At 45.0% G+C, this 24,826-nt stretch overlaps 1 protein-coding gene across 8 annotated transcripts in view; it reads left to right on the top strand.

The window, feature by feature from the left end:
* Positions 1-24,826, top strand: part of dlg1b (discs large MAGUK scaffold protein 1b) — a 63,334-nt gene that overhangs the window by 14,340 nt on the left and 24,168 nt on the right. For all 8 annotated transcript variants that reach the window (XM_067253990.1, XM_067253987.1, XM_067253986.1 and 5 more), the window contains exon 4: positions 14,308-14,472. In XM_067253990.1, the coding sequence (XP_067110091.1) occupies positions 14,308-14,472 (165 nt within the window). The remainder of the gene's footprint in view (positions 1-14,307; positions 14,473-24,826) is intronic.

The following is a 24,826-nucleotide window of genomic DNA, read 5'->3' as shown; positions in this document are numbered from 1 at the left end:
GTGCAGAACAAACGGTGCAGGAAACGAAAGATGGCTTACTGCGTGTTTTGGGACCAGTTATATGCTGTGATATTCAGATTTATTCGGAGCTAGGATAAAAATAGGCTTTGGAGTGTGAGTTTTGTGTAGAGAACGTACCGTAAGGACTTTCTTGAAGCTCTTAAGAGCCACACAAAGTGAAATGTTAAATCTCGGTGTAGCTTGTATTTGTGTTAGAGCTATTCCCACACTTGTGAGAAAATAAAAACAATTAGAGGGGAACTGCCGCAGCCAATAAGGACCCCAATTAGAACCAGATGTGAACCATGTTGTTGACCCCTCACTTCCATGGTCTCCCAAACCTGTCCTGTCCTGTCCTGTGGTCCGGTCAGAGCAGCAAGAACTTGAGGAATAAGCCTCTTGTGTATATTTGTATAGCTTTAGATCCATCTGTGCTTTATGGTATGACTTAAGAAAGGCTTTATACTACTATAAATCACTCAGTGTCAAAGGGAATGAAATGGCAATACTAATGATTCTCCCAGTTGTGCACATCTAAAATCTTGTTTTTGCTTTGATACAGGTGAGCAGTACATTTGTTTTCTCATATGTACTTTTTAATGTATATTGTCAGCAGTGTCTGTGAGATGTGGTTCACAGTTGTGTATTTCTGTTCTAGTCCTCCTTGATTAAAGGCAGGGTGAACATAAGATGCACCAAAGGTCTATTCCTGTAAAACTTGTGCAAAAGGCTGTTGTCTGTATTTGCTTCATTTGGTGTTCCAGGCTATACTAAAGGTTGTTTGTTAATTGTAAATGCCTGGTAATAAAATCTCCTTTATTGCTGTAATAGGAAGAACACTAGGGTGTACCGTGTACACAGTCAAAATTAATCTGGGAATGAATGTTAATGTATTCCGTGTGCTTGCATCACATGGTCCATTATAACCTCAGTGAGCTATGCTGTCTTCTGTCTGTAGTGTTGGTGCATTACCAGGAATGTTTAGCATAGTGCAGTGCTGCATTAGCATGGGAGCGCATAGAGTAAGGGTGGAATGAGTCAGAGATCCTGCTTCTCACACCTCAGGCAGCCCAGACTCTGCTCACTCTATCAGAGGGAAGGTTATGGTGCTACTCTTGCGTCATGGACGCCACCACCACCTCCCACTGTGTGGCCTGTTCGGTCTCGGGATGTGACACTTGACATCGCTGTGTCTTTATGGGTCATTCGTCAGACAGTGGGAGAATTGTACTGTACACAAATTTATATGTACACTTGGCCCTCTTCACTGAAAAAGAAATATATATATATATATATATATATATATATATAAATATATATATATATATATATATATATATATATTAACATGCTGAAGAATTTTCCATGATAAATGCCAAGCAAGGTTTTAGTAACTTAGCAATTGAATATTGTGTTGTTTCTTTATACATGCTTTTTTAATAGGACCAGTTGGTGGTAATTTCCTTCCTTTCAGTTTGTATTTATATTTGAGTTTCCTATATTCATCGTGAAAGCCTTCACCACTGCTCCAACAGTAACTTCATTTGAATAGTTGTATAGGAAGCAGTTTCCTTAATAATTGACATTGAAATGTATGGGTACCTTATGACCCAGAAAGTACCTCCCAAGTACACAGAAAGCCAGTGTCTATATACATAATGTAGTATAGGCAAATATTTGCAAACTAAAGGGAATGGGTTGATTCATGCAGCATGTGCTTCAGACTAAGTCAGGAAGGAATACAACCTGCCTCTGTCAAACACTTCCCAGTACGGTCCTAACCTTTTGTGCTTTTCTGTCAATCAGACAGACACCCTTAAATCCTACAGATGGGTCAAATCAGTTGGCATTGCTTGTTTAGGTTTTTTTGGCATTGCAAAATGTAGTATTTAATAACATGGACTTGGCCCCCCAAAATCATTTTCTTTCTGACCAAAGCTGTTCAAGGGAAACAGGTGATGACGTTGAACTCTGCTGGCCTGTACCAAAGGCATGAAGGGATTCATGAATTAAGCTGTGTTGGCAGTCAATCATTCATAGTTTAGGATTGTTCTGCAGTTCCTGCATTACCAATTAATTGGTGGCAGACGGGGCCATGCGCATCTCTCGCTCCTCTCACTCCTCTGTTTAACAGGAAATCACCTCCTTCTTGTCTCCGAACAGTACTTCCTAACCCTCCCACTTCTTCTTCTCCTGTTTTCTTCACCTCTTAATTATCTGTCCTCTCTTCATTACATTGTTCATCCCACGATATGTTATCACCTTCTCTATTTCCATTCTTCCTCTTTCCTCTCCTTTTAACCTTATGCTTCGCCCACCCACCCTCTGTTAACTTGTCAAGGTGCCATGGTTTATGCCTGTGAAGGCTTGTGTGAGTGTGTGTGTGTGTGTGTGCGTGCGTGCGAGTGTATGTGTGTTCATGCATGGCCGCTCCTGGCCCATGGCTTCTCTGGCGCATGTCCTCCTTGAGGGCACATCAGTCTTGGCTCCAAGAGCACAGATTTCCATGTGGGCCTCTTGTGCCTTACTCCATCCATCCCCCCATCCATCCATCCATCCATCCTTCCACATCTATTTTCCCTCCATGTCCTTTCTCCTGCATCAACCTTCTATCCATTTATTTTTTCTCTAATTTGAGAAAGCGCTCAGCTCCCCACTTCTGTGATTTTTTTGTGACTGTTTTAGACCACTGAACTGCAGCTTAACTCCCTGCCTGACATCAGTTTATCAGAAATAGCCTATATTTTGTAATAACCTGTTTTCATAACTAAGTAATTTGGTTGTTGGGGATAGCTTTAGCTGCTCTAATCCTTCCTGCACTAATTACCACTTTCTCAATAAGTCAGTTGAGGTCAAATGTAACATATTTGAATGGGTCTCGTTAGAAGTTGACGCACCACTGGTTTTACAGACATAGACACACATGACTGAGTTTCCCTTCGTTTTACTGGGTCTACTTTTAGCATTTGTTAGCAGCCTTTAAAGTTTGTTTCTCCAACAATGCCGTTATTCCCCAATAAGTGGCTACTGTATGTAGTAGTACCCTTATTCTTAGGGAGTGTGGTTTTACAGTACAGTAGTACAAACCCTAAGTGGTGTGTGCAGAAGGTTAAACTAAGCGATTTGCTGTTTTGTACCCATTTCCCAAGCAAAATCACTGAACACTTCCCCTAACATCAAGTCGATAGTCAGAATGGAAAGAGATTCCCGTTAGCTTGTACACTACAATGACAATGACCGTTTTACATCAGAAGTGTATAATGGATGTCAGATTAATGACCTATTCATGTGTGATGAATAGGTGAGGGCAGTGGCTGTCACTTGGCTGAAGTCATGTGGAGCTAATGGAGTATTGAGCAGCTTCACTGTGGTGCATGTCGTGATGCCTATTTGTGTTCCATCCACACAGTTACGATAGTGAGATTGTCAGTGATTCCAAATGCCTTCTTGTTTCATCAAATAAATGACATGGGTTGTAGCTAATAAGGCTTAATCAACGTATGAGTTGATGCTGGTGTAGCAAGGCTGTTGACTTGACTTAAGCTTGAAAGTTTCTGAAGTCTTAACCCATGCAGGGAGTCTCCCTCTACCTTTTGTGTGATCCTCTAACACGCGCGCACACACACACTTGCAGTCATGTACGCACGCACACACACACACACACACACACACACAGTAATCCTGTCTGCTACACATTTGTATGCATAGTGAAGGAGAACCAGGGGTTCTCTGCATATTAAACTCAACTGTCATCTGCTGCAGCGGTGCTGTGTTCTTCAATTCTTTTAACTCCTGAATAATGCAGGAAGGGGGGTGGGGGGGGGGAGAAGAGAGATTAAGCAGGGGAGAGATAGTGTGGGTGTGGTATGCACTGTGTAAACTAGTTTGTAGTCTAGAAACTCCTAGGCTTGATTCCACAGGCAACGTTGACATCTCTCTGTCACGCATGACTTGGTGAAGCGTTGCCCTCCTTGCCAAGAGATGGACAGGTGGCCAACCGGCTGCCCGTCAGCGGGGTCATTTTCGCATTGAAACTTTCTTCTTTCTTATGTCTCAAAGGTCCTTTAATGTGACACCTGCACACAGTCAACTAATTCATAAAGGTGACTGTCTGTAGAATGGAGATATCACAATTGTTCAAGTGACAAGACTCTCTGTTTCTCGCTTTCTTTCACTCCCTCTTCCTCTCCCCCTCCACAACTCCCAACCCTGTTTTAAACATTTATTCATGGCTAGAAGCTTTTATCCAGAGAGACTGCATCTTTTAAAGAACACGTTTTGTATTCTAGAATGAGAACAGAACTGGGAGGACATTCCTGCTTGTCTTTATCCTGTACTGTTTGTCCTCTCATTGCCTTCAGCTCTGTGTGTGTATTTTGTTATAGTCATCTCAATGAACGTTTCAGTTCAATTCTTAGATTTAAAATGTTGGCACTAGAAAAGTACGTTAGAGTGGTGGGAATGTTGCATAACTCTGCCCACCTGCTTCTTCGAGTGGGTGATGCCTTTGGTCAGGAAGGGAAGGAACATGGGTCTTTTCTCCGCCAGTCTGGGTCCTTAGCATCAACTGCAATTCCTCCAAAGATGAGATCTAGGTTGGTTCTGCTCCAAGAAACATCCCAAAAGAGGTCCCCATTCTTTGCAGTCTAGTACCTGGACAGGACCATTGATCTTTAAATACTCATGTTTTATCTTTTAACTTCCACATCTTTAAATGAACATTTATCAAACATATACCTGGAGGCTCTACGCAAACATCTCTATCTCCCCTTCACGGGGCATTGAGGCGAGCCACTCATTGAGACGTTAGTAATGATGTTGAGTCTGCCCTTTGACCCTCCCGGCACTGCCTTCAGCCCCCTCCGGCCCGATCATGCCATCTGCAGAGAGACGGCGCCGCCAACAAGTTTCTCCTTCACTTCGTCATCACATAAAAACAGAAGCCAGCCAGCCAGCCAGTCACCCTACTGTATTGCAGCCTGCGTCCATTGACCCCACTGCCAGTGGGAGAGACGCATCTGATCCATAATCAGTCCTTAAGGGCAGGAGAGTTGTGACCCAGCCAGGGTCACATCCCCCCCCCCCCTTCTCTCCCCCTCTCTCTACTTCCTCCCCTCCGGGCCACCACTGCCATCTGTGTGGCTGCTTGCTTTTCTAAGGAGAGGCATCAGGCACGGGGCCAACTGTGGAGCTCCACTTCAGCTTGAAATCAGAACCTCCATCATCAGGCTTCTTGTAAGTGGCCTTACAGACTTGTGTTAGTCACTCTTGGATCACTTTTTACTACTTGTGATTAAGACGTCAGAATGTGACCTTTAGGGAATCTAATTTGAGTGGATCATAAAAAGTTAATGAGTAGAGTAGCAGGGCAAGGGAATTTCTTTTGAAGTTTAACAAGGTTTAATTTCTATTTTACATCATTTTGTGTGTTTATTCATAATATACATTTCTATTTATATAGTAAATAAATTAAAGGTTTGGGTTTTTAGTTGAGGTATTTAAAGTGGTTATTTTCTAACTTCAGTGCTGGCCTGTGTTCTGTGTACAGTGTGGAGCCCATGCTATGTATGGCAAAACTACTCTGTGGCCATCCTGACTTGTGTCTCTCCTTTTTGTAATGGAATGCTGCCCTCTTCTGTTAGGTGGTGTAACTTCAGAGGAGTCATGGGGGAGATGATTCTCAAGGGTTCACCTGAAGCTTCCGTTTTGTTCTCTTTTGAAGTGTTTTGAACACGGAGCTATGGCCTCCTCCTGGCTAACTTGGTTCTTCTGTTTAGGCTTGGGAAGGAGCAACTAGAAAGTGTAGAAATGCCACATGACATCTGAATTAAGATGTCTTAATTAAGCAGATTTAACAGTAACCTTTAGGTATGTAAACCAGGAAAAACTGGTTTGCTGCTGTTGCAGTGTTCTCTGGGTGACACCTTCGAGACCTTTCAAAATATTATGCACTAAAGACTTCCCATGTCCACCAGGGGGCATTACACCCATTAGAATGCAGCCATCAAGGTTCAACTATGCTTGTCCTTGCGTGACTGATAGCTTGGTTACTCACTGGCCCAGGTTTGTCTGCTTAAGATGATCAGTGTGTCAGTCATGTGTTTATCCTTCTTAAAAAGGATAAACAATGTATTTTCTTCCATTCCTCACCATACAGGAGCTAGGGCATTTACTTGTCCTGTGGGAATTTTGAGTAAAATGGCGATTAACGATTTAATCTAGAATTTGTACACTTCACGTTAGACCTGGGGTGTTTAAATCTTAGTGCCCGAACTTCGTACCGCCCTCAGTCATTTAGTAATCCCTTCATCCCCCTCTTCCTCCATTTCTTCATCCCTCTCTTTCTCTCGCTCTCACTCAAGCTCCCATTCTCCCTCTTTGGCCCCAATGGCCGTCATTAGAGACTGGAGTGGTCCTTTTGATGTGCCGTCCTGCTGAGGGCTTTCCCCTGCATCTCTGTCAGGAGCCCAGAGAGGATTAGCATGCCTCAGCCACACGTCCGGCTCCATCAGCCTCCCAGACTCTGTGGGGGACCTCCGGTCCCGATAGGGCTGCGGAGTGTTCAAATCCTGCAGACGCGCTCTCACACACGCTCACGCATCCTTTTCACACACACACACACACACACACACACACACACACACACACACACACACACACACACGCACACAGACTCATTTGTGTACCTTAAACGTAGGCCCACTTTTGTGTACATGTTGGCCATATTCTGAGTATGTAGGGAATGACGCATGTTTCTCACAGGGATAGTTGCAGCCTGACTCAGGCTTTGATCATAAAGCAGTCAGACAGCTGAACGAATGCAAATGGGGGTAATTGGTGCAAATTGTACAAATGGAACCATTATCTTCTGCCCTATTTCGACGCTCGCCAAATCCGGTCCCTGCTTAAGGTCTTATTGATACATTTTGCAGATTGTAATTCGGCCATTGTATGTCAGGCCATCAGAAAAGGAATTAGGGTAAATACAAATGCTAATTTTAATTGCCTTCATCATCATCTTCAACCATGAGCTACTCTGAAAACCTTTTACTAACAAAAGATAGATAAATATTAGGCTAAATGCAACTGTCAAGACTTTAAAAAAGTATATATATTTGATAATTACATAGGCGCAGTAATGTTGAGTGAAATATGCATGGCCATGCCATGCCAGCAGACAATGTAACCCTTTGAGGGACCAGCACTTCACACTTCATCCATGAACTCACCAAGGTGTGTGTGTGTGTGTGTGTGTAAACTATGTTGTTTGTCTAGGGTAGCTATGGAACTCTGTACTGTAAACGCGCGTGTGTGTGTGTGAGCGAGCGAGCGCACGCACGCGTGTTTTCAGAGTGGGGGGCGGAGTTTGTTTGCTCATGCAAATGCGTCTCCAGATGGCCTGGAGCGGAACAAGGCCTGCACTCTGAGCACCACAGCCCCACACCAGCTGAGTGGACTGATGATGCAATTCCTTGTTCTAATGACTTAGTGAGGAAGCACACACACACGCATAGTAAGACAACCTAAGAGAAGATGGGATGGGAAGAGTCACATTAGAAGACAGAGCTGCTCTTCTCTTCCTGTCCTGACTTCAAGGCATTCTTCTAAAAGCAACTTCTGAAGCTTTTGTCTCTCTCCACCCAGTTCTAATTGTGTGTTATCACACCATCTAGTTCCTCTGAAGATCTCGTCCCCCTCACAAATTGTCCCTCCAGGGGAATGATTTTGGCTCAGCTTCTGAAGATCTTATCGAGGCAGGTGGCACACTTGTCATATACCGTCGAAATACCTTGTCGTCCTTGTCGTCAGATGCGGTCTTTGCAAGAGTTGTAGTGGATACGGGACTGTAGTCTAACGCGCCTCATAAACATAAATGGAAATAGGGATGCCTTCCTTGATGCAAATCCCTGCCCCATTCTCTTGTTTGCAGAATTGCATTACCATCACCCAAAAGGGACGAGGTTTCGTTTGCATTATCAAGCGCCCGCCCCCCCCTCACTTCGCAAGTTTCCTCAAGCAAAGTCAGAGATCACTCCCCTCTTCCTTTTCCTCATCCTCTCTCACTGGCAGACACTTCATACAAAGGATTCTTTGCTATGTAAAGTCGATTGGCAGTAAACTTGAATGGGTCGAATGAATATGCATCCCACCTTTGCTGTCAGACGAGCCTGACATGTTATATGCAGTCATGTTGGATGGTTCTGTGGCTTTCTGTTCTGTGGTTGGGCACAATGGATCTACATTGAACGGTCCCAGCCAAGGGTAATCCAGTTAGCTGCCTTCTCTGTTCAGTCAGCTGATTGGTCGTCGGCTCTTCTTCCCCCCTCCCCCTTCCACATTTACAACGTTGCCCGCTATCTCTCCTAGATGTATACACACGGACGAGATCACACCATTAGCCGTACTCATCTCCCTCCAAGTCCCCCAGGAAACGCTGTCCTTCCTCTACCAACACACACACCCTACCCTACCCTGTCTCTCCTTCTTTCTACTCACCCTCAGGAGATGTCCTGCCCTCCTCATAAATGCCGCCTAACTCTGTCCCTTATCGCCCTTATCTCGATCGTGCCTGCACGTCCCCTCAGGAGGCAGTAGGCTGCCGTATCTCTGCTGAGCGCTGGTTTGGCCCATCCCCTCCTCACTCCTGCTTGGGGAATTTACTACTCAGCCTTGTCCAATGCTAACTAACCCGCTCTATATCGCTCAAAATTCCCCTAGGATATGTTTTCTCTCTCTCTCTCTCCCTCCCTCCTCCACCCTTTCCAAATCACCCTATCTCCCCTCATCCCTAGCTCTGATCTCTTCCCACGCGCTGAGTCTCCGCTAGCTGGGCCATGTGACAACAAACCGCACGCTGCTGCCCGCTTCCCCTTCTCCCTCTACCCCCTGCTCTCCTTTCCTCCTCGCTCTCTTGTTCTCTTACTCTATGCCTCATATTCTCTTTCTCTTCTCCCCCCCCTCTCTCCACTGAGGCTGTGTGACAGTGTCTCCCCTCCGTCTGCTAGAGCAGCGTTTGACAGACACAGTTCGGCCGTAGGTGCACCCTCAAAGCCCCGACAACCTCCTGCATCCTCCCACTCAGAAAAAAACGAACAACCTTAGACCACCCCCTTTCCCCAGCGTCCAATCAGACCCCTACAGATGACAGCTTAGCACACACGCACACACACACCCACACACACACACACTCTCTCCCTCTCCCTCACACGCATCATGGCTCCTCTGTGGCTCTGGTGAGTGCTGCTTCTCTCGGAGCACGTTGACTGCCGAGGAGCGTAATAAAGAGGGGGACACCATAGGGAGACGAGGAAGTGAGAAGACCTGAAAGAGAGGAGGAGAGCCAGTCATCCTCCAAAGTGAAGAAGCAGAAGAAGACAGGATAGGTAGACGACGAAGAAGAAGACTTCAACGACGTGGTGGTGGAGGAAGAGGAGCCGGGGAAGGAGAGGGCACAGGCCCCTGGATGAAGGCAGACCCCCGGGTGTCTTTTCCCCCCCACGACGATGGAGTGATGCGAGGAATGAGGGCGGATGGTGAGAGCAGGCAGCAGCAGCAGCAGCGGTGGAGGAGGTGGAGGAGGAGGTGCTGGCAGCGGAGGGGGAGCTGGGGGCAGCCGGAGAGGCAGGAGCAGGCACCAGTCTCGGAGGAGACGCGTCTCGGCCAACTGCCCCGGAGCCGAGAAAATGTCTCACAGTGTGAAAAACTTGGACTGCTTTTCTCCTATGCTGTGCCATTGCAAAGTAGCATGCACCAACAGCACTATCTCGTTAATGTTTGGGTGCAAGGTGGGTGATGGTGTCTCTTTCTGTGGTGTTGTTTTTTGTTTTGTAAGGTCTTTGAAGTTGACCTTTTTTAACTCAGAATTTGTGAGCTCCGTTGATTGTGTCGGCAGTGCTTTTTACTCGAGGTTGTTTGACTCAGACAGTTGCAGATATAAAAAAAAACAAAAAAAGACTGAGAGAGTCTGTTTACTGTTCCACCTGAGAGCACTATGATAGGTTGATGGAGCTGCCTGTCATCTGTGGCTATGTGAAGGGGCCAATTGCAAGGTCCGGATGTTGAGTGTTCAAGTAGTATTCGATAGCGGGGTGCCTTGGTGACAGATGAGATCGGTGGGCATGTGCATGTGTGCCTAACATGTGCTCTGTACCACAGCCTGTCAGGATATCGAAGATGTGATGGAGGCTGTTTCTCATGTCACAGAATATTACTCAAAATCCCAATTTGTTTTGATGATAAATCTAGTAATGAGATTGAAGAACACACTTGACAATAATTTATGGTGTTTCTTTTTCTTTAAGACAGTATTCCGTTTTGTCATTTGAAGAAGAAGAAAAATCTGTTAAACCTTTAAATACTGTAGTTTACGAATGTTTCAGTTTCCTCATACAATGAATGAAGGCTTGACTACTGTGAAGGAATGAATTACAACTTTAAACACCTTTGAACTCTTGGACAGGGTGACCTCAGGGATTATTTGTCATCTGTCTCTTTCAATGGATTGCTTTTCATTGTTAAATCTTTTGATTGCAAAGTTTACTTGTTTTATAGTGTCTAAAACACAGTTGTTCAATATAGTATCCTGCTGGAACACTTTTACAGTGAAAATGTGCAAACTAATGTGTTGGAATTTTTAAATATATTTGTCATTCAATTCAGTGTGTTTTGAAATGCAGTTTCATTGAAACATTATCAATGCAGACTTTGTAAAGAGCTTGAAATATGCACTGGAGAATTGAATGAAATCGCCCTTGTAAACTCTCCATGGCCACTCATATGGAATAATTTGATGTGCTAATTCTGGATTTGAAAGACATGTTTCCCCATTGTCGGATACTGCGTTGCCTTGTGTGGAGGGCTTTATCTAATCTCAGTTAACCTCCAAAGCATATTGACTGAGCAACATGTCATTAATCAAAAGTGACAGAACAGCAAAACCCTTTCCAAGCCATACTGTATCATGCCAGTATTAACATCCTTTCAAACACCAATTTGCATGACAGCTTTCAAAATGAATATATATTTCTCCTACCAGTCGTGTACAGGATATATTTTACTAACAAACTGAGGCGGAAAGCGGGGAATTATTTCCCTACAATGAATGGTAATTATGCAGTTGATTCTTCTAACTGTCTCCTTTCCTTCCTGGCTCTAGTAACATCGGCACAGCAGCTCTGTGTGTGTGGATGCCACTTGTGCCTATTTTTAGCCTCCTTGGCAGGCAGGAGTCGGCGGTTTGCCTTGGCCGGCCCTGCTGCTCCGGCTCCGGAGCATGATGCATCGATTTAACAGCGGCCGAGGCGTAGGAGGAGGCACTGCAGGCCTCTCCGGGCAGAGGTTGTCATTAGTGGCACGAGCGCGTGCCGGGAACACACGTCACAGCGGTGCTCTCATTCTGTTTCTTGTTCTGGAATCTCTTATTCAAATTCTCCCTTGTTCATGGTTTCCCTCTTGTCTGTCTCTGAGCCCATTCCCCTGAGTGACGGCCCATGCTTCTGGGCTGGATGACGTCGGTTGTTTCGGAGCCTCTGCCCCTCACCCGACCTGACCAATGACCTCTTGAGGGACCTTTACTCTGCGCTCATGGATGGAGCTCAGGTCATTCTGAGGCAGGAGTGGAGCTAGCATCGCCTGAAGGCTCCTGATGTTTCCCCCCCATCTGTCTTCTCTGTCATTTGCAGGAGAGCAGAAGTGCAATCTAACATACACTTATTTGAATTTGCTTGTTTATGGAATCCCATAAGGGGGCAGTTTTCCAGTTTAATATTGATATATCGACTTGGTTATAGTGCACTGTGTGTGGCCAACATGGGCTTGTGGATGTCGGCCATAATTGCCGCCTCTTAGTTTACCACATCAATAGTAAAAAGCACCTTTTAACAGACATCGCTACAGTGTCCACCGATGTGTGCTGCCTGCTGGGATGCAATTGACAGGATTGTCTTTTGGAGCAGACTGAGCACATGATCCAGTTTGAGCCTGTCCTCCTCTGCTCACTGGTGAACGCACTGCTGGCAGGTTTCAAGTCCCAAACCAGCTGTCCACGTTGGACCTCCTGACCATTTTCTGGATTGAGTTGCCCCCGGTGAATTGGTGTTAATCTATGCTCGTTGTTAATCTACACTGTGGTTTCCTTTTACTTGAATGGAAACCCCACGACAGACCGCTGGTTGTAATCAAATGTCCCTGGCGTAACCCACTCTAACCTCATCAAATACGACCCTGCTTCCAGGAGATGTGTGTAGGGTACGGAAGACGCAGTTGATGTAATTTCAAGTGTGTTTGACAGAGGTTCTCCAAAATATGAGAGGCACTTTTCCTATACAACTAACTCTATTGCTGTGCCCTACATTATTTCCTGATGTGTCATTTGTTAGAAAGTGTAAGAGACCCTTTCCTCTGATGGTTGGCAAGTGACAGTCAATGATGTGTGTGGGATCTGATTAGTGAGACCTGAAAAGCTGCTTATCCTCTAGAGATCAGAACACTGGTGTAGATTACATGATTTGGTCATGACAGTAAGACAGATGTTATACACTTTGAATTGTCCTTGAGATCAATTTTTTTTATTTAATTTTTTTATTTACTTAAGTAGGTAATGGCCACCACAGCCGATTGTAGTAATGGCTATACTCTGGGAGCTCCTGAAAAGAGCTCTGTCTTCTGACATGTTCTTGAATGCTGAATGACTCCAAAATGCAAATCCCTGATTGTTAGTCTGTTAGAATGGCCTTTCTCTTGGCACTGTATGGCTCGATGTGTATCCACACACTGTATGGCTCGATGTGTATCCACACACTGAATGTCACATTCAAATTTAAATAAGGACAAAAAATTGTTTTAATCATTACTGGAATTTTCCAGTAAAGTAGCTAAATGTAGTAGCAAAGGGCCTCCATGGCAGTGCTATTTATTCACTTGCTTTCTTGGAGCCTTTTTATCACAGTGCACGTGGCAGTTGGTCATGTGTTTAATTGAATTAAATGAATTGTAATTCTCCCAGCTGGCAGTAGCTTGTGTGGGCACTTTATTTTGATCAAGTTATTAATTCAAACAGTTTACATCTCTTTTTTTCCCTTTTCTCTTGTCAACTTAACTTCAACTTAACAATTCTAAAATCTCGAAAGGATAGGAATTAATTATTTATTTTGTTGGCATTTTAAATTGTCTGTGAAGCTCAACTGAACAGTGATTACAAACAGTGTTAATTCTTAACCAGGGGATTCAAGCTGTAGAGGGTTGTGACATCACATTCAGTGGTGCCACTGGTTGCTAGGAGATGCCTCCCTCCCAGGTGACCTACCCATCATGGATGTCCACTAGCTTAGACGATCTGCATTTTGACAGGAAACCTCTAGAACAGGAACGTGTAGAGAAGGAGTTGACCCAATTATCTGTACGAATATGACCTTAGTTACTTTAAAGTCTGTCTTTCAATTTAGACCAAGAATGTGTTTTGCATTGGATAATGGGTGATCTGGCCTGTGAAATCTTCAGCCATACCATTTGTTAGTTCCTTGTATGCCTCTCTAAAGAATATTCTGCCGCCTCAGGAAATATCGTTCTCAGAAATCATGTTGCATGTGGATCAATAAATACTGAGCTTGTAGGTAAGATCAACCTGCCTCTTCCATTCCCATAAGCTTCATGTCAGTGTAATCTACCTGTGTTTGAATCACTTCCTTCACCTTTCCCCCCTGGGTGGATGTGTTGGTTGGTTGTTCCTGTCAGCTGATGAGCCAGTTGCCTTGGAAACTGTAGCGAGGGGGGGGGGGGGATGTCAGTTACTAATGCACCCCACCTGACAACACCATGAGCCACCGCTGTACAGAACAAGGGAAAGGACACGTGTGCACACACCTACTGTCACGTCATCGAGAGTGCACAAGTACTGTCTGAAATAAGGTTCCAGGTTTAAAAACCTGTTTGTAGCTCCAAGGATTCAGGTCAAAACATCAGACAGCACCCATGCTCATTCTAGCTTTTAATTCTAGTATTGGCAAACCAAAATTGGACCATTATCAGTGTTGTCTCCTATTATCAGCTCTCCTATGTTATCAGAGACTGTTACATCCCAGATAAAGTTCCCAGGCTAGTTCTTATTTCCTTGTCAAACTCTAAGCCTGTTCTTTTGAAGTCGGATGATTTTACTCACAGGTTCACTGGGGGAAAAGCCCAGTTTTACCCTTATTCCCCACAGCTTAATTGTGCCGCGCGTTCCACGACACTGTGCTCTGTGAGCATGCGCTGTCCTATCGGTGTTCCTCCGCTGAACTCATCTCCTCGGTGTCTCTCTGTCCTCCGCAGAAGTACAAGCACCACGATGAGGACACGTCCCCCCAGGAGCAGAGCTCCCCCCAGCTCACAGACGAGAGTCCTGGCCCCGAGCTGGTCCAGGTGGCGGAGAAGAACCTCTCCCAGATCGAGAACGTCCACGGCTACGTGGCACATGCGCACATCTCGCCCATGAAGGTAGGAGGTCCAGCACCCACTGAAACATCTGACACTTTCTGATTCTCTGCTTGGAAACTGTATACCCATCTCAACAAGACACACACACATGTCCCCCCCTTTTCATTGTGTTACTGTACCCATGAATACACATCTCCTCCTCTCTCTCACACACATGCCTATTACCTACTTGATCTCGCCCACATTCACCACACTCTCATGCCAAGGGAGGATGAGAGAGTAATTTGAATGCTTGTTTCACTATCCATGTCACTCTTGTGTGCCTTACCGAGACAGTGCCCTTCAAAATAGTCACACATGCCATACATGTACTCATGCATACATGTATCCACCTCATGGTCTCAAGTTGGATCCCCCTGCAGTGCATCAACAAGGCTCTAGGTACCATGCAATGGTAATGAATTCAGTATTTGGAATACAGTCTAGGGTTGTAGCTTCCACATTGTCCAGTATGTACAGGCTACAAAGACCATCTTGATTTGAGCACTTTACAAGCCAGTCACTGCTCGTATCAGTGGATATTTATTCAGACCACTTAAACAAAACTGCTTATATTACATCGATTATTTACCAAAAAGATTTGAAATCTCTGGTTAGTTAGGGTGTTCCTATAAAATATTTGCTCTCCTGCACGCATTATAATTAAATAATGAATGCTATTTTTTGCATCCTTTGCAATCATAGTCTGCCGCAAGACATCTTTCAGTATAGTTTTGGCATTTGTCCTGTGGCATAAGTTGCAGCAATCATAGACTAGTGTTTTTGTTACTGTATGTTTTTCAGTCTTATGAGGTAGGTTGTATTGCAGTGATTTATTGTGGGTGTTTCTTGAGCAGTGGCTGTTGGCACCAATGAAATAAATGTCTGGCTTTAGTTTCAGCCCCCAGATGTAGTCTATACAGTAGCTCAAAGCTTAACACTTTTTTTCCCCTGTCATGACTCATGCGGCACCTTTGCAGGCAAAGTATAGTGTATTATCATTTAAAAACCCACTAGTATTTCCACCAGAGTATGAGATGCTTGGATTTCATGCCTCATATTGGAGCTATGTTAATTTTATTTGATTACTGTTCTTGTTCATTACCAGAGTTAACTGTCAGGAAGAGGAATTGACATAATTGATTTCACACAAGTAACTCAACTAATAATGTTGGGTTGTAAAGATCTCTAAAGGACCAATGCTGCCACCATGTGGTCATCCAGGCTTTAGTGACAGCAGGGCTATTGAACCGCTTTGCACTGCCTCCTCTGCTGTATCTGAACTAGCTTGAGGCTCAGCATGTGTGTTAGTTAATGGCACACTACTGCCACCCAGAGGCAACATGGAGTAAAGGCATGATATGTTGGCCTAATAGTCACAGTGATAACAACTAAATTGCGTTCATTAACCATTTTGCGCCATTGTTGATGCTGCAACGTTTGTCCTTGTGCCTTGTCTTTTGCATGGCGTTTCTCAGCTGTGGCATCGAGACGTCAATGCCAGCTCGTATTCTGCATCGGATTTCAGACCATGTTGATGGAATCCAAGATTGTGATGGTGCCGTGTGATAAAGGATCACACCTCACAGTCTGTCCTCAACCCCGAGGCTGTGTTGGAACTCGTGGTGATGAATGTGGTGTACGTAATACTGCTTGGAACTTCTGAATGTCTCATTTCATAAATGAGCAATTCCTCCCAATCTCCCTAGGACTGCCACAATTCAAGCCATTCGCCATGAAACACACATGTTGTGTTTTTGCCATGAAACACACATGTTGTGTTTTTGCTAATGGCAGGCCATTGTGTGTCATACAGTGTTGTAATAACCCAGTCATCCCTTTGTGAGCTGATGTGGCCGATCAGACAAAACAACCCTGATTGTTGAAGCCAGTTAGGCCGTTGGTCGGTTTGTTGTTTTGTCTGGAGCTTTGAGGTCTTCGCAGGATGTGTGTCTTGTTTCTACATTGTCTGAGCTCAACTAGAGTTCCTAGGGGCTCAACTGATCGCTGGTCCTGGAGAGCTTGCAGTGTGGGTTTGCATTCACCAGCAAAAAAAACAGCTCTAAATTACTCTAATTATGATAATTGCTTTAAATTGAAACAATCATGCTTGATTACACACAGTACGGAATATATTCGTGAATGATTCCTAAACTACCTATAAGAGAAATCCCTTACAACCCGCCACTGTAACAGCAGACCCAGTAACTCTCAGCGATGAGGATCAGATAGTGCTGCAAGTTCTTTAAAAAAAATGGTTTTATTTATTTTTGTACCTCTCCCATCGTATTAACTTCCCTGGTTTAGCCTAGCTGTTCTGTTGTCTCACCCACCGTGCAGGCTAAGCTGCCCTTGTTCTGTTCATCCTCCACATTGGCTTCTCCCACTTCCTCTTGTCCTTGGTTTCTGCTCTGTCGTCTTGTCTGCCTTTCCATTCATGTCTATCTTTATCTCACTGTCCATCTCTCTCTGTCTTTCTGTCTCCATTTCTTTCTCTCTCCCCCCCTCTCCCCCTCATCTCTTTTTCAGCCTTTCTTATTAACACTGCTTTTCTACTATTCCTGTTCTGTTTTAGTAACCCTTTCAGTTCCGTGCCCCCCCTTCTGTAGGTAGCGTCTCTGGAATGCATCTTTGACGGGTCGTCTGCTCTAGGACAGCAGGAAGTCCCTCCCCTCACGCCCACATCCCCGTACCCTCCAAGCGAGGACAGCCCCCTCCCTTCCTGCTCCTCTGCCCCCTACCCCCAAAGCCAGGCCCTGTTTCAGGTAACATTCTTCCCCCCACCCCGCTCGCTTGTAGATGCTTATTGTCAGTAGAGCAGGCTGCAGGTGCAGTTGATGTGGGGATAAGCTTGAATTGGGTGGCTGACGCGCTTTGCTAGCTGTGTGTGGTGTGAAGGATCTCGCCCCATGAGGTAACATAGTCCAGAATGCGGGCTTCTGTCTTACTCACATGGGTCTTGTTGCTCACCTTGAACACTGGATGCTTTGTGTCAGACATGGGTTTGTCCTTCTGTAAATAAGTGAGGTCTATGATGTGTTTCACCAAACTATCTACAGTATTGGCAATGCTGGATGCAAAGGTTGTCATGCTGATGTTAATTCCTGCTTGAGCAGGGCAGGGCATGTGGATGTAAATTGTTTTAAATATGCAGAGGCATGATTTGTTTTTCGTACCCGTCTTTTTTTTCATGGTTAATACATCTCTGTAAAAGGCCATTGGTTCGATTTTTGAATCACGATTTAGGATTGACATGTCTTAAACCCTGGAGAACAGCTCTTTTTTATTTTTCTAATTTATGATTTATTCACCTTTACCACAAATTTTGTGACAGAATTGGTGTTAAGCCACATTGCATTCTCTGTTAGTAAGAAACGAGTAAGAGAGCTCTTGCAGGATTAACAAATCAGTATGTTATTGCAAACTAATACACCTGTAAGTACATACTTTGAATGTCTACAGACACGTCCTAGAATGTGTATCAAGGATTGTTGATTTAAAAAAAGAATACATCAAGAAAGTCAGTGTTGCATATTAGTCATCCTTTCTTCCTTTCCCAACTAGTATGTGTGCGTGTGCGGGCCATTAATGAGGAGCGTAGCGCCGGCAGGTTGTTAAACCCAGAGAAACCTTGGCAGTGCAATTCTACATCCCGCAGTCCATTGTTCTCTCACAATTCATCTACAGCGGAGCTTCAAGCTGCCCTTTTGCCATCAGTGACGTCAGCAAGCCAGTATCTTCACCACCACCAACGCTGCTGCGATTACAGACATGAATGGAATCCCACGTTCTGGAAAGACGTCGGAGGTAGAAAAGTGACGGCGCAGCAGAGAAGAGGACGCACTGTACGTCTCTCGTTCCCTCGCCCCTTCTCTCAAGGAGCGCCGTGGAAACACGGGAGCTGAATGCTGACACGAAACCAAAGGAAAAACTGACACCAAGAAAATGGAGAACCTTGTATGAGATATTGAGGGAGAAGAGAAAAGGGGAGGGGGAAGAGAGTGAGATTGAGAGAGAGAAGGTTGAACCTATGTGGAAGGACAGATTTAGTGAGGCTTTCTTTAATGGGAAAGGTGGGATCGAGTGCAGCAGTGACTGCCTCCTATCCCTTGACCAAGATTTACAGCGCCACATCAGCACTGCTTACTTATATCCACTTAACATACCCAGGAATCCAGTGTGACGTACAAATGGCCCAAAAAATGTAAGCATTGATGTCACACTCAATTGAAAATCGATTAAACACAAATATTCGAAACCATCAGCAGCCACGGTTCTGACATCGACTTGCCACATGACGGCACAAGACGCCCTCTCATACTGGACCAGGACGCTGCAAGCTGATATGGTAATACTGGAGCACGGACGGCAGACACTAAGCAGTAATGGATGGCTCCCCGAGAAAGCTCCAGAGCATTCTGTTCAGCCTGTGGAGGAATGCAGGGATTCATACTGCCAGCATCCCCCCCCACCCTCCCCCTTCTCCAATCTTCCCCCCTCTCCATTGTCGGGGCGTTCAAGTCAGCGTTCTGCAAGCATGAGATTCGCCTGCTGACTCATTTGTCGAATGGGGGGATAGAAGGATGAGTAGGGCTAAATGCACCTGGATCCAACCCTGTACTACCCATGATAAATTAGGATGAAGGAGAGGGCAGAGGGGATGAGGGAAGGAGAGAGGGAGAGAATGGCCGGTGGTCAGAAGAGAAGAGGTTAATAAAGCAGCATTTTCAAAAACGCAGAGAGATTTGAAGACGGCTATCTCTCTCTCCCTCCCTCCTCTTCCTCGATCTCTCCTTCCGGCGGCTGTAGACCCTCTAGCACTGCCTCAGTGTCTGTGTGTGTGGGGGGACAAGGTGAGCATCTGTCTGGATCTCCCGACTGCGAGCCCACCTCCACGCTCTCGAAGCAGCCTGCGTGTATTTGTGCCTGCAAGAGAAGGGAGTAAGGAGGGGAGAAATAAGTGAGGGAGGGGGGGACACGAGCCAGTGTGAAGCTGGAGTGAAGACCCCCCCCTTCCTCCTCCTCCTCCTCCCCCTCCCCACCCGTCTGATTCTCTCCCCTCCAACCACCACAACCAGCAGCAGAAGCTCTCAGCCCCACAGCAGGCAACACAGCACCTAGGCAGAGGCAAAGACGGTATCAGCAGAAGCAACAAGCATGCTGTCCTCAGTGTGGTATGCCAAGAAGATGGGGCGCCGCATCATGGGCACCCTGCGGAGGACCAAGAGGTTGCACCGGCGCCTGCTGGTAGGTCGGTCACCCACAGCCCCTCGTAGCTTGACGCTGGGTGTGGAGGGAGAGAGAGTGGAGGTGGTGGTGGTGGTGGTGGGGGGGGGGGCTAGCAGGCAGGCATGATGGGGCTATGTTGCTTAGAGGAGGACTGAGTGACGCCCTTTGCCGTCTGAGTCATTTTATACGACGTGTCAGAACAGAGGGAAAACAACTGTGTGTGTGTGTGTGTACCAACGCTATGCTGTCTCGGTGTGCGCTGTGCTCCTGACTTATTTTGATTCATGTGGTCACAGACTTAACTCCTGTTTGTGTATTGGGTGGCTTGCTCTGCACATGCGGTGTCTGTGTTTTGCTGTCTTTGGCTGGGCGATTCAGTTTCCTTGTGTCATGTCATAGTAAACGGTGACAGACTTCATTAAAAAAAAAAACAAGCTGGTTAAAGGTATAGCATTGAAAGAGCTAGTGCTGCGTCATTTATAATCTGTACATTGTAGGTTGCAGATAACTGACTGTGGTAGCTAACGGCTACACAGTGAATACATACTGGGATGAGCTGTGTAGTGAGCGCAGCATCACAAGAGTAAAAAAAAAAAAAAAATGGCCTCGTTGATAATCCATTTGACATAACATGTCACACGTACTGTAATAATTTTAAAGGATTTATTTGCCTGCAGAGTTGTCAAAGGAAATGACATGTGACAAGGGCTGCAGTGTGCAGAACGGGAAGCTTCAAAGCAGTAGAAATGCATAAACTCCGTGTTGTATGGCGTTGTTGTGCGGGTGCGTCCAAGGTAATCTGATATCGATGCAGCATTTATTGGACGAGTCCTCACTGAGTTTCTCTATAAATTGCTCCCACAGGGTGCTACTAGTCCAAAGGTAGGGGTGTGGGGTCAGAGTGAGAAAATGGTTGAGTGGAGGGTTTTGCCCAAAAAACACTTTGCACTATGTTGGTATTCTGGTTTTCGGTCCTTGTACCAAAATATCTCCTCTGGAAATAATGATTAGTTGCATCTTCACTGTCTGTGTATATCAATATCCTATCAACGTTGTAATTAATTAGCCATGAATGAGATACGTCGGTGTACTATGAAGACTGCATAAACACTCTTGCGTAGTGAAGGGGCTGATGTTGGGAACCCCTGCAGTACCACATGCCTTTCCCTGCGTTGCCTAGCAACCTCTGGGCTCCTGACACGCAGCACTAACCCCCCTTCTCCCTATTTACTGCCTCAAACAGAGACTCTGCCACCCAGGCACTCTCTCACTCACACACGCGTAGGCAGAAGGACGAATGGCACCTGCCTCCATCGTGATGCTTCAATACATACAATCAAAGCTATATAAGTTTGAAGGCATCGGTACATTTAAGAATATTGGAACTCAAACGGCATGAAAACCAATATTATACTGCTCAAAGTTAGTGAGACGTTACATTGGTTAGTGCAAAGATGTTTCTGTAGCTGCGCTTCAGCTATGGGTTGGTATTAAGAATAGTTACAGTATAAAGCAAATGATATGACAGTCAATTGAACACATGCCAACCTGTAGTTACGAAGCAGTATGTTTCCGTTATGTGATGCAAAGTATTTAATTTATCAAGTTAGTTATCAAGTATTTAATTTATTGTTGTGTTTGACTTGCATACCGAATAGAGGCAGACATTTAGGTAGGGATCAACTTATTATGCCCACAGAAAGTGGGCTAAGGAGTCTACAGAAGAGAGAGTGAGGACTGGATGTCATACACAAACCAAACCTGCGTAGATGCGCTCTGTGTCCTGTAGATGGTGCTGGAGACATGTTGTTCCACAACCGCTCTCTAATCCTAATCCACAGCAGATCTCCAGCGTAATTTAGCATTATACCTGTCATTATATGAAGCCATATTTGAGATTAGAACAGTGGGGACAGCCTTTTCATGTCACAGAGGTGAATTTGTGTCTCAGACGATGTCTGTATGGGTCAGACAGATGCAAACGGCCTCCACCACACACACCTAAATTACTTTTCCTCCCATCAACCGTACTTAACTTGTTTGCTGTAGACCGATCGTTACATCCACAGTTACCACGTATTGATTTGTGCTCCAATACATGAATTTATATCAATAGATTTTGCAAGCCTTTCTCTGTCATCATGTTTGTTGGAAATTGTTAAACACACAGCGTATTGGTTTGTGGATTGGACTGGAGGACAGTTCCACACCAGGTTATTGGTTTTGGAGCAGGAACACAGAAAGGAGTGGGGGGGGGGGGGAAGGGATGTTGCTGCCCTGCTAGTGATGGCCATATGCACATGTGTAGATGAATTGTCACAGGACCAGTATATTGGCATATGTGTGTGGCAGAGGACAGTATCAGCTCTGAATGCTAAAGAGGGTGGAGCCCAAATGCTCCTCACCAACCATGGTACAGAAGCCTGCTTGTAAACCCGCTTATGAAATCCAGCCTCAGTCCTAATTGCATAGCCTTAGTTGTCATGTCAACTCGAGTATGTAGGTTATTCTCAGCCATATTTTCTGTTTTATAAATCATTGGTCCATTCATAATTTACTGTATGTAAAGGCTGTGTACTGTGTGTCCGTCTATACATGGCCATCTGTCACAGTGCTTAAGCCAGCCTTGCTTTATCGGTTGGGAGTGGTCCCCCTCTGTGGTAACAGATTTGTGGGGAACAGTAGGACTTCCAAGCTAAGCTGTCATCACTATGATTGCAGTTTGAGCTTCCTGGTATCATTCATCTTGAAGGATTTCTTCTGAGATTCTATACCTAGGTGAGAGGGACTTCTACACAATAGAAGCAAAGAGGAAAAACCGTCTTCAGTTCAAACTAGAACTTTATAGTATCCTTCCTGAAAGATGGTTTACCGGGTCATTATGTTATACATTCAGTATAAAATAATAACCAGAATTATAACTACAAAACAATTGTCGTCAGCAAGGTTGCTACAATAAAGGGCTGTTACAATAACTAAGAACTGTTTCAGAAATATATGGTTGAGTCTCTACTCAAGTTCCTTGCCCGATAACAATTTGAAGTGGATCCTTTTATCAACTGTGAAATGCATTTTTCATTAGCTACCAATGATGTACACTGATTCACTCAGCCAGTGATTCAAAAATACTTTGTTATTCAGTAGGTATTGAAAGTTATCATGTTTATAGATGTAGATTATTTAGTGTAACAATCAATATATATATATATATACAATAGACAATATTTATTAAATAGATACTGTCAACCACCATTTACTCCAGAAGTAAAGACCAGAATAGATTAGTAGTAAGTATCTACCATGAATATGAGCTAGAGTGACAGGAACCTTTTAACTATCTAGAAATTGCATATCAGTTCAAATTGAGAGTTTTCAAAATCAAAAGTGAATTTTTAATACCTTGGTCAAGTGGCCAGACTACAGGGTTAACTGTTTGCTCATCAGCAACAGACCTAACGAATGCTGATCTGGGCACGGAACACTCTCACATCAAGATTTAAAGAATGCCATGTTCACCTACCTACCCCTGGTTGTGAACAGTGACTCTGCGTTGCAATCCCTGTCGTCTGATGACATGTATGACTGTGTATCCTAATCCGGGGGCAACATTGATTATTCATGCCGGGAGAAGGGGGGCCCCCCCGTGCTGACATGTGCCATACTCACTGGAGCCTATTAATTGGCATGAGAATGAGAGGAGAGAGAGTGAGAGAGAGAGGGGGTGCGAGATAGAGAAAGGGAACGCGAGTAAGGGAGAAACCGGACGGGGAGGGTGTAAATACGCGAGTCAGTAAGTGAGATAGTCGGGTGAAGAGAGGGTGTTCTTTTTTAAAGAATACACAGAGTGCCGGATGGTTGATGGGGCTAAAGCCTGAGACACAGGATTGGCTCTGATCTATTGGCTAACAAGCTTCTCTTCATCGCTGCGGATCATTTTCTTGCGTCTCCTCTCACTCTGGAATCAGCTGTCTCTCATCTTCATCTGCTTAGCTAAAGAGAATGACCACCTACTACCCAAGACACGAATACGGCTCCAAGGCCTCCAATGGTGGGGAGCTTGGCACGACCAAACCAGTACCTGGTAACCCTGGTAACCTGCGGGTGAACCTGAATCTTCAGGAGTCCCTTGCACACCTTCACCCCCTTCAAAGGCAGCACGCTATAGAACTACACCAACAACAGCTCCAAAAACAACAATCAGAGCAGCAGCATCAACAACAGCTCCACCACCAACAGCAGCAGCATCAACCGCAGCTTCACCACCAACAACAGCTTCACCAGCAGCATCAACAGCCCTACCGACAGCAAGGCCATCCACCAGTTCAGGCATCCGTGGCAACGTTCACAGCCTGCACTCTCCCTGCCTCGTACAGAGCCAGGAGCCGTTTCATTAACCTCCGGGACAGCGTGAAGAAAAGCCCCACCAAAAGTACGGCTAAAGTCCCAGGTGGCGGAGGTGTGAGGCCTGACATACCGTGGGTCCCATTCTCCTTCGACAAGGTATACCTTACTATCATCTCATCAGTTCACTACAAAGAGTTGTGGTACAATTACTAGTGTCCTGGCAAAAGGAATGTGTGGCAAATATGTCCTTATTGTATGGACTGCAGTGTTAATGCAAAATCTTAGGCTTTATTGAACGTGATTGGTTATTTCTAACCAAGATGTTATAGTTCTTCACTTCTTTGGTCTTGGAATTTGAAGGGAGGGTGCTGGTAAGCTGATGATAACATGGCTTTCTGCCTGGACTCAGTTGATTGAACTGCTTGTTTATTTTGTATAAATTGTTTTTTATTTGGTCTTTTTGAAGTTGATTTTCCCCCTAAATTGTGGTTTTGACATCTCTCAACATTAGTTATAGTGTCCTGTTCTTTAAGCTCCTCTACAATTAGCCATAATACAATAACAATGCAATACAGAAGCTACTGTTCGTAAAGCTGATTGTTGTACTGTTCATTCATAGGCTTCAGTCTTAGACAATTCAATTTTAATCTCTGGTGTGTCGTGTGTTGCGGAGAGAGTTTTTATTCATTTGGAGCAATTAAGCACCATTGTGAAAGGATTTTCAAGCGGAGCTTCGAAAGTAGGGCTTGCAGATCAATGTTGTTGATCTGGGCTAATTTTAGCCGCAGTGCTTCATCTCTGT

This window comes from Osmerus mordax, chromosome 16 (assembly GCF_038355195.1).
Source record: "Osmerus mordax isolate fOsmMor3 chromosome 16, fOsmMor3.pri, whole genome shotgun sequence".
Lineage (NCBI taxonomy): Eukaryota > Metazoa > Chordata > Actinopteri > Osmeriformes > Osmeridae > Osmerus > Osmerus mordax.
The sequence above is the reverse complement of the archived record's forward strand: the minus strand, read 5'-3'. Positions and strand labels throughout refer to the sequence as shown.